Source organism: Hyperoodon ampullatus, assembly GCF_949752795.1.
Source record: "Hyperoodon ampullatus genome assembly, chromosome: 12".
Lineage (NCBI taxonomy): Eukaryota > Metazoa > Chordata > Mammalia > Artiodactyla > Ziphiidae > Hyperoodon > Hyperoodon ampullatus.
This window is the reverse complement of record NC_136925.1, coordinates 41,221,553-41,236,796: the sequence shown is the minus strand read 5'-3', so window position 1 is coordinate 41,236,796 and position 15,244 is coordinate 41,221,553. Positions and strand designations below refer to the sequence as shown.

Below are 15,244 nucleotides of genomic sequence, written 5' to 3'. Positions count from 1 at the left end.
GACTTGGGTGGCTATTTCCTTTCCCATGTTAGGGTAGTTTTCAACTACAGTCTCTACAAATATTTTCTTGGGTCCTTTCTCTCTCTCTTCTCCTTCTGGGACCCCTATAATATGAATGGTGTTGCGTTTAATGTTATCCCAGAGGTCTCTTAGGCTGTCTTCATTTCTTTTCATTCTTTTTTCTTTATTCTGCTTCCGCAGCAGTGAATCCCACCATTCTGTCTTTCAGGTCACTTATCCGTTCTTCTGCATCAGTTATTTTGCTATTGATTCCTTCTAGTGTAGTTTTCATTTCAGTTATCGTATTGTTCATCTCTGTTTGTTTGTTCTTTAATTCTTCTAGGTCTTTGTTAAACATTTCTTGCATCTTCTCGATCTTTGCCTCCATTCTGTTTCCGAGGTCCTGGATCATCTTCACTATCATTATTCTGAATTCTTTTTCTGGAAGGTTGCCTATCTCCACTTCATTTAGTTGTTTCTCTGGGGTTTTATCTTGTTTCTTTATCTGGTACATAGCCCTCTGCATTTTCATCTTGTCTCTCTTTCTGTGGATGTGGTTTTTGTTCCACAGGCTGCAGTATTGGATTCTTCTTGCTTCTGCTGTCTGGTCGGAAAATTTCTTTTCTTTTGTTATGAAGAACATTTGTGGAAAAATTGTTGAAATTTTAAAAAGATCTTCTGACCCAGGCTATTTTTATCTTTTTACCTGTATCAGAATACCTGTTATGATTTTAAGAGTACTCTTATTAGAGTATCTGATTTCAGTTGCTCTGTTCACTGGAGAAGCTGAAGATATTTGTGCTTCATTTTCGATTATGAGCTTTTTCTCCCCTGAAAAACTGCTAGTATTGGAGGGTCTCCTGCAGAGGCAGGAGGTGGTGGGGTGGGGTGGCTGTGGCTGTGGCTTACTGTGAGGACAAGAACACTGGCAGCAGAAGTTCCTGGAAGTAATCCTTGGAGTGAGCCTTCCCAGAGTCCACCATTAGCCCCACCCCTATAATGTTTTATTCTTATTTTCTATGTGATATGGAAGCCTCTTAATCTGCTAAGCCAAATATCATGTATTAAGCAAAAGTGATATAACATTGATTTATGGCAGCATTCTTCTTGAAGAAAACAATTATTGACAAACCCACAGCTAACATTATACTCAGTGGTGAAAAGCTGAAAGCATTCCCCCTAAGGTCAGGAATAAGACAAGGATGCCCAGTCTCACCATGTTTATTCAACATAGTTTTGGAAGTCCTAACCACAGCAATCTGAAAAGAAAAAGAAATAAAAGAAATCCAAGTTGGAAAGGAAGAAGTAAAACTGTCACTGTTTGCAGATGACATGATACTAGACATAGAAAATCCTAAAGATGCCACCAGAAAACTACCTGAGCTCATCAATGAATTCAGTCACGTTGCTGGATACAAAATTAATACACAGAAATCTGTTTCATTTCTATACACTAACAACATATCAGAAAGAGAAATTAAGGAAACAATCCCATTACTATCACATCAAAAAGAATAAAATACCTAGGAATAAACCTACCTAAGGAGGCAAAAGACCTGTACTCTGAAAACTGTAAGACACTGGTGAAAGAAACTGAAGATGACACAAACAGATGGAGAGATATACCATGTTCTTAGATTAGAAGAATCAATATTGTGAAAATGACCATACTACCCAAAGCAAGCTACAGATTCAATGCAATCCCTTTCAAATTACCAGTGACATTTTCCACAGAACTGGAACAAAAAATTTTTTAATTTGTGTGGAAACACAAAAGACCCCAAATAGCAAAAACAATCTTAAGAAGAAAGAACGGAGCTGGAGGAATCACGTTCTCTGACTTCGGACTGTACTACAAAGCTGCAGTAATCAAAACAGGATGGTACTGGCACAAAAGCAGACACACAGATCAATGGAACGGGATAGAAAGAACAGAAATAAACCTACGCACTTGTGGTCAATTAATATATGACAAAGGAGGCAAGAACATACAATGGAGAAAAGACAGTCTCTTCAGTAAGTGGTGCTGGGAAAACTGGACAGCTACATGTAAAAGAATAAAATTAGAACATTCTCTAATACCATATACCTAAATAAACTCAAAATGGATTAAAGACTTAAATGTAAGACTGGACACTATAAAACTCCTAGAGGAAAACAGGCGGAACACTCTTTGATGTAAATCACAGCAATGTTTTTTTAGATCCATCTCTTAGAGTAATGGAAAACAAACCCAAAAATAAACAAATGGGACCTAGTTAAACTTAAAAGCATTTGCAAAGCAGAAGAAACCATAAACAACATGAAAAGACAGCCTTCGGACTGAGAGAAAAAATTTGCAAACAGTGATACTGAGAAGGGATTTATTTCCAAAATATACAAATAGCTCATGCAACTTAATATTAAAAAAATACAAGCAACCCAATTAAAAAATGGGCAGAAGACCTAAACTGACATTTCTTCAAAGAAGACATACAGATGGCCAACAGGCACATGAAAATATGCTCAGTATCGCTAATTATTAGAGAAATGCCAGTTGAAAGTATAATGAGGTATCATCTCACACCAGCCTGAATGGCCGTCATTAAAAAGTCTACAGGAATTCCCTGGCAGTCCAGTGGTTAGGACTCCGTGCTTCCACTCACTGCAGGGGGCATGGGTTCGATCCCTGATCGGGGAGCTAAGATCCTACATGCTGTGCGGTGTAGCCAAAAAAAAATAAAAAGTCTACAAATAACAAATGCTGGAGAGGGTGTGGAGAAAAAAGAAACCTCATACACTCTTGGTGTGGGAATGTAAATTGGTGCAGCCACTATGGAGAACAGTATGGAGGTTCCTTGAAAAACTAAAAATAGAGTTGGCAAATGATCCTGCAGTCCCACTCTTGGGCATATATCTGGAGAAAACTCTAATTTGAAAAGATATATGTACCCCAATATTCATAGCACTATTTACAGTAGCCAAGACATGGAAGCAACCTAAATGTCCATCAACAGGTGAATGGATAAAGAAGATGTGGTATATATACACAGTAGACTATTACTCAGCCATAAAAAAGAATGAAATAATGCCATTTGCAACAAAATGAATACTTAGAGATTATCATACTAAGTGAAGTATGTCAGAGAAAGACAAATATCATATGATTACAAAACAGAGATAGACTCACAGACATAAAGGGGGGATGGATAAGTTAGGGATTTGGGAGTAACAGATACACACTACTATATATAAAATAGATAAAGAACAAGGACCTACTGTTATAGCACAGGGAACTATATTCAGTATCTTGTAATAACCTATAAGGGAAAGGAATCTGAAAAAGATTATATATGTGCATAACTGAATCTCTTTGCTGTACACCTGACACATTGTAAATCAGCTGTACTTCAATTTTAAAAAAACTGCAAAAAAAAAAAAGTTGGCAAGACTCAGGTGTCATATTGTTTGAATAAAGTCTTATTGGTAACACCTGGTTGTAAAATCTGTAGATGGTCATACTGTGCCATCTTTTTTTTTTTTTTTTTTTTTTTTTTTTTTTGTGGTACGCGGGCCTCTCACTGCTGCAGCCTCTCCCGTTGCGGAGCACAGGCTCCGGACGCGCAGGCTCAGCGGCCATGGCTCACGGGCCCAGCCGCTCCGCGACACGTGGGATCTTCCCGGATGGAGGCACGAACCCGTGTCCCCCGCATCGGCAGGCAGACTCCCAACCACTGCGCCACCAGGGAAGCCCTGTGCCATCTTGAGTACTATATTTCTGATGATTCCTTTAACTTGAATTCTAGCCTTAAGGTTTGGAAAAGAAAACTTAAAGGACGAATTCATAGAATTGTTTGTCTTCTTAAGGGATGTGAGAGAGAAGTGTTCAGAAATTGTTCTTTCTTCTTTTCTTCTCTCTTGTTCTCCTTTCCTCCTTCCCATGTTGTCTCAACTTCTTTCCTGGGCACTAAAAACATTATTTATCTACGTGCTACTTCCTCCAATCCAACATCATGTCTGTAAGCTCAAGTCCTCTAAATCTGAAACTCCTATGGCAGGCCCTCAGTAAACATCTTTTTTTTTTTTTTAATCAAGGTGTAATTGACATATAACATTATATTAGTTTCAGGTGTAAAAAATTGTAATGATTCAATATTTGTATGTATTGTGAAATAATCACCACAATAAGCCTGGTAACATCTTCAGGGCATCTTCTTTTTGAACTTCTCAGATATTTTTGGTTAGAGTTTCTTTCTATCTGAAGCAATCATTTACACGCTGAAGAACCTTCTGAGATGTGACCTGAGGTTTGTTCTCAATAGTATCATCCTCCCCATCAACCAAGCCAGAACCCCAGACTTATCTTTGATTCAGCCTTCTTGATTTTCATTATTTGTTCATTTGGTCCTGCTAATTCCTCTTTAAAAATGACTGTCACAAGTATTTCTTCTTTTCTCCAGTCTTATTGTTAGTTACCATTCTGTTATGGAGAATGTTGCACTTGGAAGATTTCACCTGAGCTCTGCTTCTGGCTGATGGCCTAACTTCTTCATCTTCATGAGGAGGTTGTAACAGGATTGTTGCAAGCCCCTTTTGGAAGCTAACATTCTATTATACTAATCCAGGGTCTTTCCTTCTCACCCTTTCATTGCAGTAACTCCTAATTGTTTTTCACACCTCTAATCTCAGTGTTTCCTAATAAGATTAGTCTTCATATGTAACTTTCACTGCCTTTAGGATAAAATCTTCCATTTCCTGGTCTCCATTTATTCATGTCATCATTTCTCTGCTTAATCGTTATCATTGGCACGATTAGGCAAAGTGGAAGCTTCACCCATCTTCACAGCCTTCCTTTCCTTCACCTACAGAATCAAAGTGGTTACTAAATTATATCACTTCTGACGCAGGAATGTCTTTTTTTTAGGAATGTCTTTTGAGTCCATATTTGTTCTCCTCTGCCTATTCTAATCTAGTCCTCATCTTCTCTTCTTTGGACGTTTGAGCGACCTCCCAGATGTCTGCTCTGCCACCAGTTTGTAGTTACCAGATTAATCTCTCTGAGCAAAGATCTGTTATGTACCTTCTCTGTTCTCAAAACCTTTTGCTCCACACTGTTTACATATGAAGTACAAGTTTCTTTGCAGAACTCACTTGGTCCCTTCCCTTTACTTTTCTAACCTAACCTCATCTCTTGTACCTTGTCGTCATGCCCCCAGCTTCCAGCCATACTGAATACCAGCGGTTTCCTGTTTATTTTTCTCAAGCCCTACTTCTACCTGGAATTCTCTGACCCTCTTGTCCCTTTTCTGGCTGGGAAACTCCTCTCTCAAAGGCATCACTATGTAGTTATCTTCCTTAAAGCTCTGAGAAGAAATACTAGTCTCATTCTCTCTGTGCCTGTTATGCATACGTCTTGGGTGCAGAGGGAGTCATATCAGAGTTATCTGTTTATATTTCCCACTCAGAATCTCTTTCCAGGTGGATTGTGAACTCTGATATCTAGGGTAGCTAGTCTTTAATTTTGTTCATCCTCAGAGTTTGGCACAGTATTGGAACATAAAATATTGATTCTGTGTTTGTCTGTTGCTTGATGTAAAATAAAATAGTAAGGACCCTCTGTTTTCCTTAGAAACAAAAAAGGATTTTAACCCTATTAGTTTGAAGACTAAAATTTTCCCCTTGGTTTTGCTTGAGCTTGAATTCCTTCATCTTTTCTTAAAAGATTCTTCTAAATTTTTTGTCTGTCATAGGTCCTTGGGACCAAAGATGGCCCAGGGCTGATCTGGACACCTGGTAGTATTATTAATAGGAGCCAAAAAGCCTTGGACCTGTCTAAGTATGATTGTAATGAGTGGGGTTTGACCAAACCTTAACTACACTTGTGCATATGAGCTGCTGAATGGTGCTTCACCTTGCTAAATGTGACTGGAGGCTGGTCATCAAACTTGGACAGTTTTGAAAGGTATAAGACTATTTTTTTCATTAGACCAGTTCCTAATAGTTCATTCAAAAGATGTTCCTACTGAAACTGCGTCTTTAGGCTTGAGAAATTCTTCCCTGAATTACATTTAAATTCTACCACTGAGCCTAGTTTTCTGCCTGAGATAATGCTTTCATTTTAAGTCAGTGATTTCTACAATTTGCACAAATATGTGCTTCTTATTTTTTGTACTATCTATAGAATTGCTTGCATCAAGAGTTTTCCAGAACATAGTGTCTCAGATGGAAAATGTAATAGAATCCCAGTCTCTGCCAAATTAATTTTTCTATTTTGTAGTTATATAATGTTCCCATTTAACACTTGTTTTTCTTTGTGATGAATGCTGAGAGGGAAGCTGGCATGGTTTTGATACATATTACAGATGTATAGGAGAAATGTCTTTAAATTCAAAACATTCTATATTATATAAATCCATGTTTATACTATAAATTTATTTTTAATTCACCTGGATTTATTTAGTAAACTCCTTTAATTATTTTCAATGTGCAGTTGCTCTAACGGTAGTATCTAATATGCACTAAAATTTAGAAAGCAGTTTCCCTTAAGGCTTTGGAATTGCTGTCTTTATTATAGTAAATAATAAACTTTTATTTAGATAAAAGTAATTTAGAAATAAAATAGTTTTAGGGAAGAACTGGGCTGCCTCTAAAAGCCAGGTTATCACAGCCATGGAGGCCAGGTTCACCTCTTTTTCAGCCTTGTCAGATAAAAGAACAAATTATACCTTTATGATACTTAATATTATGTGTGCCTGAAACATATAAGCCATGGGGTATGAATTTTCACACGAGCTCCCTGAGAAGGGCTCTCACATGGGATGAGAGCAATAAGGCTTCTCTGCCCCATGTGCCAGTCACTGAAATATTTGTGGGCATTGTGGGAAAGGACAAATCTTTAGTTTTCATAACTAAGGTATTGGCATCTGACCACAGATTGGCATTGACATAGCACAGTGATGAAAGTGAGTCCATATGCCCGCTGGGATTCTGCCACTTCTTCATATGGTGAACCTCAGAGGTGCCACATCATCGCTTATCATCCAACAGTTAATGTACAAGAGAACTGGTAATGATATATGCACTTTATTTCATTCTCAATGCAAAAACTGCAGATAAATCTTAAGTTTGCACATCTTTGAGTATTTTATTAATTTAGCAGATGTAAGTTACATTTAAACTTATTAAGTGAAATAATTACTGGGTTTGTTCCTAGATCCTATCCATATAATTCAGGGTAAGAGGCCTATGCTTCAGTCTATTCTGCTCAAGCTTTCAAATTCTTTTGACAGCCTGGATGTGAAATTCAAAAGTCATTAATGTGATGTGTTAATTTTGCACTTTTTGACTTACTGCAAAAATCTTATAGTTTCCATAGCAACAATAACCTATCCAGATTGTGTAATATTCTTTACAGTATTAAAAATAAAACTATGCAATTACATGAGCTTTTGGAGTACTTCATTTAGGGGAACTGGGGATTGAAATATTTCTGTTTAAAAGAAAATTCTAATTTCATATGACGGTTTTGTCAGAAAGCATGTATAACTTTAAGAATTTATTCAATTAAATATTTTGTAGTAGATACCTGGTAGTTAATTTAATTGTTAATTGTATGAAATTTACATTGTAAGCATTGTGGTAAGCATCTCAGGCACAAATGCTTTCACACACATACCCATACATACTTTAAAGGTAGGGGGGATATTTGGCTTTAATTACATTCAGTCACCTTCACCTGCTGCTTGTACTTCTTAGTGGCCTCTGGGTGGTCTGAAAAACGTGTAGTTTTATGTTTGGAGGAAACAGGATGGAGAAAAAGGAACACTTTGCTCTTTAAAACATGCCTAAGGGCTTCCCTGGTGGTAGAGTGGTTGAGAGTCTGCCTGCCGATGCAGGGGACACAGGTTCGTGCCTGGTCCGGGAAGATCCCACATGTTGCGGAGTGGCTGGGCCCGTGAGCCATGGCCACTGAGCCTGCACGTCCGGAGCCTGTGCTGTGCAACGGGAGAGGCCACAACAGTGAGAGGCCCGCGTATCGCCAAAAAACAAAACAAAACAAAACAAAAACATGCCTAAGATATCACTTTGAAAATACTAAAGATTGTTTTAATAGGTGACTGTTTTCAGAGTATCAAATTATTTTTTTTCTTTTTCCCTCTAATTCTAATTTAAAAGACAATATAATATTGGCCTTAAGGTAGTTAACATAACTTTCTACATCTTAACACAACTTTTTCTTTTTTTATATCACCTTCAACATGTCTAAATGTATATATTTTTATACAGTATGATTTATGTATTTTCTCAGCAACATATGGTAAACATTTTCCATGTTTCTAATGATCTTCATGATTATCATTTTAATAACTGCATAACAGTCTATCCTGTTGACATATGTGGTACAATTTCTGTTTATCAAAATGCTGCTTAATTGTTTCCTGAATGTCATATATTGAAAGAAAAATGGATATAATTTTCAGACTGTGGGAAAAAGTAACCATAACTCAATTATTTGCTCAAAACATACATGATTGTGAAAATCTTCAAGATGCACGTAAAATGATGTTTTAAAATGCATATTATGAGTAACCTCTTAAACTGCTTTTTCTGCTAGTAAACACAGAATGGGGAAAATGAGGAATAGGTAAGTAGGACAGATGCGGCACTACTTAGGTACTATTATTTGACAAAACCTTCATGACATGGTGATACCCTGTTGAGGCCCTAATATAATCAAAAGGCAAAACTCAGAGGGCATGGATTATACTCCTCTTGTCAGAATAACCAGTGATAGGAATCACATTTGCGACATTCAGCTGGGGCCTTGCTGTGGCTGGTTCTGGTGTCAGTACCCTGAGGATACAGTGTTGCACTAGACACTCATCTGATACTATTACTATTTTTATGGACCATATCACCATTATTGAGCTGTTGTCTTCCCTTGGTTAAGCACCCTGGTAACTACCGGGGTTTCCCAGAATTCCTAATTCTACCTCCATTAATTGGAAAATTCACTGTAACTACTGAGTTTTTCCTAGATATCTTGAGAATGAGGTGTTGGTGGCCAATTCTGAAGTGTTTCCAAGGCTTTTGGTTGAGGTCTTAGGGATTTTGAATGTCCCCTGTCCTAGGTGAAAACTAATGTGTCTTAGTGGGTAAACATTCTTCTATAACTCCCCCATTTATTAAGTGGGTCTTATACTGTGAAATTACTTTAAACAAATATAGAAGTTTACATCTGTCATTTATTTTTGTAATTCATGTTTATAACAGAATGCTTTCATGGACTCCAGATAATTAAGACAGTAGAATTATCTTGCAATATGCTTGAGTTTATATTTATGCTTGTTTACTTTTTGAAACTAGTGCTGTGTTTAGTATCCTGTTCTGTTTCAATTTTGTATTTTGGCTCTGTCTAGTGTTTTCATTGTGACATGAATTTTTTTGGTATTTCACATTATTGTAATGGAAATATCAGAAATAATAAGCAATGCATGCATAGTGAGGGTGTTTACATATCACTGAGAGTTGTGCATTTCATTGTTTTTGTAGTTACAGTTTTGAATCTGAAAATAACATGTAGAAAAAAATAATTTTTTTTGTTCATATGCAGAAAAGATGAAAAGGAATATGCATTGAAGCAAATTGAAGGCACGGGAATATCCATGTCGGCTTGTAGAGAGATTGCAGTAAGTGGACATATATACATTATTTATTTTGTTATGATATTGGATGGTGATTGATATTAATATAAAAGCTTCACTAATATATAGAATGCATGTTATTTCAAAGATGTTAATTAGTTTAAGGATATTTTATATAAGATGAGAAAAGTTGCATAAACTTTTTGATTACTTGAAAGTCATTGTTGAACATTCTCTTAATGATATTTAGGATTTATAATCTTAGGAATACTGAGCTAAATTATTATTTAATTAATTTGAATTATGATTGAGTATAATTATTAACTTAAGTTAGTAATTTAATATCTGTCTTTCCTCTAGTTTTAGGAGTGGTATATGTCTTTATAGAGAAGAGGGTGATACTGTTAGATACTATGCATATAAAATATTTTTTCTGGGGCTTCCCTGGTGGTGCAGTGGTTGGGAGTCCGCCTGCCGATGCAGGGGACACGGGTTCGTGTCCCGGTCTGGGAAGATCCCACATGCCGCGGAGTGGCTGGGTCCGTGAGCCATGGCCGCTGAGCCTTGTGCGTCCGGAGCCTGTGCTCCGCAACGGGAGAGGCCACAGCAGTGAGAGGCCCGCGTACCACAAAAAAAAAAAAAAAAAAAAAAAAAAAAAAAAAAAAAAATTTTTTCTGAAATAAGTGTTTTGGTGTTACATTTTACTAGTTGCTAGAAAAATAAGACTATTACAATAATAGGAGAATTCCTTAAAGAAAGATCATTTTTTGTGTGTGTCTTTATATGGCATACTTGTACATTTAAGAAATGATTGTCCATAAGAATACCTAACATTTCCTGAATATTTACCAGGTATCAGGCTTACTAAGTGCTTTTAAGTATTAATTAATTTAATTTTCACAACAATCATGAAATAAGTACTTTTAATATCCCCATTTTACAGATCAGTAAACAGAGGCAAAATCATAATTATGGCTTAGAAGTCTTAATATTATGTTCCCTTATTTTAGTTCCTCAGTTTCTTATTTTAGTGTTTTAGTTTCTTATTGGGGCTTTATCATGATATCACATCTATAAGGGATTTCTGTCTCTAAATTATTAAATATATTGTCTATATCCATTAGATATTTCTGTCTCTCATTTGGTAATTATTACATATATTGCCCATGGTTCCATATTTCTACTTCACTCACATGGAAGCACTACATCATCACTCTTAATCATAAGAAAAAGAATGATGCAAAGAACACATGAGGCAGGATTTCTTTACACCTTAGTGGCTAAGCTAGCCATGAGTCTCAGTTTCCTTATTTGTGAAATAAGGGAATTATAAGGTCCCTTCTAGTCATAAATTCTTTGATTTCAGAATCGGAGCTTCTCACTAGACTGTTCACAGTTTGAAGGGCAGGGACCTTGTCTTTTTATCCCTAGTTCCTAGCATAACTACCTGGCACATAGCAGGTGCCCCACAAATGTTTTTTGAATAAATCAATAAATAAACAGAACAAAAAAGTTCTATATGATCCTAAGTTTGCTTTAGAATATAAATTTATTATTTAAAATTTTCATTTTGGCAGTTTTCCATTAACTGTAAATTGGTGTTTATAATGCCCTACCAGAATAAGCATTTGATATATGATTTTTAACTCCCTGAAAGTCATAACATTATTATTTCAACCAATATGAATATCACTGGTATGCAATTTTGCTATTTTAGAGTACCATAATTTAGTATAGCATTAATTCAACTTCCATGAGTTAATTGGGTTAATAGCTGAAATTTAAGGTATTGATTATTAGGAAATGAAAACCCAATTCTAGATGTTCTTTTTGAAACAGAGACGTGTCTTCTGAGGAATACATGGGTTCCGTTTTCTCAACATCCTCACTAGCATTTGTCATGTCTTATTTTATGATAGTAGCCATTTCAGCAGGTGTGAGGTGATATCTTACTGTGGTTTTGATTTGCATTTCCTTGATGATTAGTCGTGTTGAGCACCTTTTCATGGACCTGCTGGCCATCTGTATATCTTATTCTTTGGAAAAATATCTGTTCAGTCCCTCTGCCCATTTTTTAATTGGATGATGATGTTGATGATGATTTTTGCTATTGAGTTGTATGCATTCCTGATATATTTTGGATATTAACCACTTATCAGATAAATAGTTTGCAAATATCTTCTACTCTGTAGGTTGCGTTTTCATTTTGTTGATTGCTTCTTTTGTTGTGCAGAAGCTGGAAAAACTTAACTCTTAAACTCATTCACAGTTTCTATATTTTTATTGAGGGTTTGCCTAATAGAATTTTAGGAAGTGTGCAGAGTTTCTGGATTGAATAATTTTTTTTATCATTTCCTGAATGACGTAGCTGCAACATGATAGGGATTTTGACAGAAGGTTAGCATGTATGTTATTGCATAGTGGCTAAGTGCATACTTCTTTGTAAATTATAAGCTCACAGACACAGTTTTATAATTATTGCCTTATGCAGTTGTCTTTTAAATCACATAGAAGAAAAAAGAGTTAAGAACAAAAATACATTTATGCTGTCTTTTCTATTTACCCATGTTGTTACCTTTACCAGTGCTCTTTATTTTTTGTGTAGATATGGGTTACTCTCATATATATAGTTCTTTGATTTTAACTGAAGGTCTCCCTTTAGTATTTTTTTGTAGAGCAGATCTTCTAGGAATGAATTTTCTCAGTTTTTGTATTTGGGACTATCTTAATTTCTTCTTTTTTTTCCTTCATCACCTGTTTCTCCTTTGTTTTTTGCAGCATAGTTTTGACAGATATAGAATTCTTGAATGACAGTCTTTTTCTTTCTTCACCTTGACTATGTTATCTCACTGCCTTTTGGCCTCCGTGGTTTCTGATGAGAAGTCAGCTGTTAATCCATGAGAATCTCTTGAACATTAGGAGTTATTTTCTTGCTACTTTCAAGATTCTCTCTTTGTCTTTGTCTTTTGAAAATTTGATTATGATATGTGTAGGTGTGGAACCTACTTGGAATTCGTTGAGTTTTTTGGATGTAGAGATTAATTTTTTTTTTTAATCAAAGTTGGGAAGTTTTCAGCCATCATTTCTTTAGATATTCTTTCTGCCCTTTTCTTTCTCTCCTCTCCTCCTGAGACTGCCGTTATATTTACAGGCTTGATGGTGTCCCAAAGGTCACTGAGGCTCTGTTGACTTTTTTCTAATTCTCTTTTTCTATTTATTGCTCAGACAGGATATTTTCAATTGCCTATCTTCAAGTTTGCTGATTCTTTCTTCTGCCAGCTTGAATTTGCTGCTAAGCCCCCCTCTAGTGAAATTTTCATTGTAGTTATTTTACTTTTTGATTCCAAACTTGCTATATGGTTCTTCTTCTTCTTCTTTTTTTTTTAATAGACTTTACTTTTTAGAGCAGTATTAAGTTTACAGCAAAATTGAATGAAAGTTCTAGAGATTTCCCATATACTCCCTACCCCAACACATGCATAGCCTAACCTATTAGCAACATCCTCCACCAGAGTAGTACATTTGTTACAACTGATGAACCTATGTTGATACTCAAAGACCATAGTTTACATTAGGGTTCACTCTTGGTGTTGTATACTTTATGGGTTTGGACAGATGTCTAATGACATGTATCCACCATTATGGTATCATACAGAGTAGTTCCACTGCCCTAAAAATCTTCTGTGCCACACCTGTTCATCCTAAACCCATTCCCCACCCCCTTCCCCGTAATCACAGATCTTTTTACTGTTTACATAATTTTGCCTTTTCCAGAATGTCATATAGATGGAATCATACAGTATGGAGCCTTTTGAGATTGGCTTCTTTCACTTAATAATATGCATTTAAAATTCCTCCATATCTGTCATGGCTTGATAGCTCATTTCTTTTTAGTGCTGAATAATATTCCATCGTCTTGATGTATTACAGTTTGTTTACACATTCATCTACTAAAGTACATCTTGGTTGCTTCCAAGTTTTGGTAATTATGAGTAAAGCTGCTGTAAACATTGTGTGTAGGCTTTTTTGTGGGCATAACTTTTCAATTCCTTTGGGCAAATATCAGCACAGTTGCTGGACTGCATGGTAAGAGTATGTTTAGTTTAGTAAGAAACCACCAAACTGTCTTACAAAGTGGCTGTGCCATTTTGCATTCTCACTACCAGTGGATGAGAGTTTCTGTTGCTCCACATCCTCACCAATATTTGTTGTTGTCAGTGTTCTGGATTTAGCCATTCTAATAGGTGTGTAGTGGTATCTTGTTGTTTAATGAAACTCTGCTTTAGCCTTTAAGTCCTGCTTGTATGGCATTAAGAGATGTGAGATTAGAGTCTTTTCAGATATTTCCTGGACAAACCCATAGCTTTGCATATTGGCATGGTTACAGTCTTTACTGCCTAGTTTCATTTATAGAAAATTCTAGAAAATGAAAACTAATCTGTAGTGGTGGATAGTAGATCATTGACTGTGTGGGGATGGGAATAGAAACAGGGATGTATTACAAAGGAGCATGAGGAGTCTCTTGGGGATGATGTAAGTCTTCATCATTGTGATTGTCATGATGGTTTCATGGGTTTGTATCAATAATAAAACTTGAAAATGGTATGCACTTATAGCTCAGTAAATTCAGGGGGAAATCAGTAAAGGCATATGGGATTATTAGTGGATCAAGGGTCTGTGAAAGAGGAATTTATAAGAATCAATGGATCACAAGCAAAGCTGGAGGGATTGGCCTTGAATAGGAAATGGAACAGATAGTTTATCCTGTGAAACTACAGTGACAGAAGAAAGGATGGTGTCAACATATGTCAGTTTGCTAGGGAGATGATGAGGTAGTTACATTCTTGTGCCTCTTTTTTTGTGTGTGTGAATGTTAATGTGGTGAATGTTTTAAGTTATTGAAGGCTATTTGAAAATTTGCTGATCAAAAATAAGGTTATAGAAGTGTTATAGTCCACCTAAAGTAGGAGACCAGTCATGGCACCAGTCTGCATGACTGTACTGTTTTCTTCATTATAAGCCCAGTGTAAGAAGGGAGAATTCGAATTTTTTTTGACTGATGCAGTAGGACAGAAAATGTAAGGTGGTAGAGAGTCAGAGAAGTTAGGAGGGACTGATAGGTTGGGGAGAATGTAGACAACATCATAAATGAAAAAGCAGATAGAACTTGTTCTTTGCCTTTTTCCTTCTGTATCCCATAATATTATCTACCTCCTGGCATTTTCTCATTCATATATAGACACATAACCTAAGAGGCTTTTGATTTGGAGAAAATTATGAACAATTTCACTCATTACTCTAAAAGGATGGGGCTGTGACTGCAGGACACCTTCTGAGAGCAGGGTTGGATGATGAGAAAAGAAGTCAAAGAACTTGTAGCCATGGAGTGAACTTGGAAGAATGTGTACAGGATGGGAAGAAGTTTAAGAACTAAGATGCATTACTACCTCAAGTGTCACCAATAAAGAAAATCATATCACATTTTAATTTCATTTGAACCTTATTGATCACAGGTGAATTATAACCCCATATCTTTGTACAGTGCTTTACAGTTTACAATATGCCATAACAGGGAATAATTCTGGGTGATGAACATACTAGGAACATGTGAACGTGAGCCC

General features: G+C 36.2%; 1 protein-coding gene across 3 annotated transcripts in view; it reads left to right on the top strand.

Annotated features, from left to right (window-relative positions):
- CDK19 (cyclin dependent kinase 19) overlaps positions 1-15,244 on the top strand; it is a gene marked incomplete at both ends in the record, with an annotated part of 180,061 nt that overhangs the window by 54,204 nt on the left and 110,613 nt on the right. For all 3 annotated transcript variants that reach the window (XM_079716933.1, XM_079716932.1, XM_079716931.1), the window contains one exon: positions 9,593-9,668. In XM_079716933.1, coding sequence (XP_079573059.1) covers positions 9,593-9,668 — 76 coding nt within the window. The remainder of the gene's footprint in view (positions 1-9,592; positions 9,669-15,244) is intronic.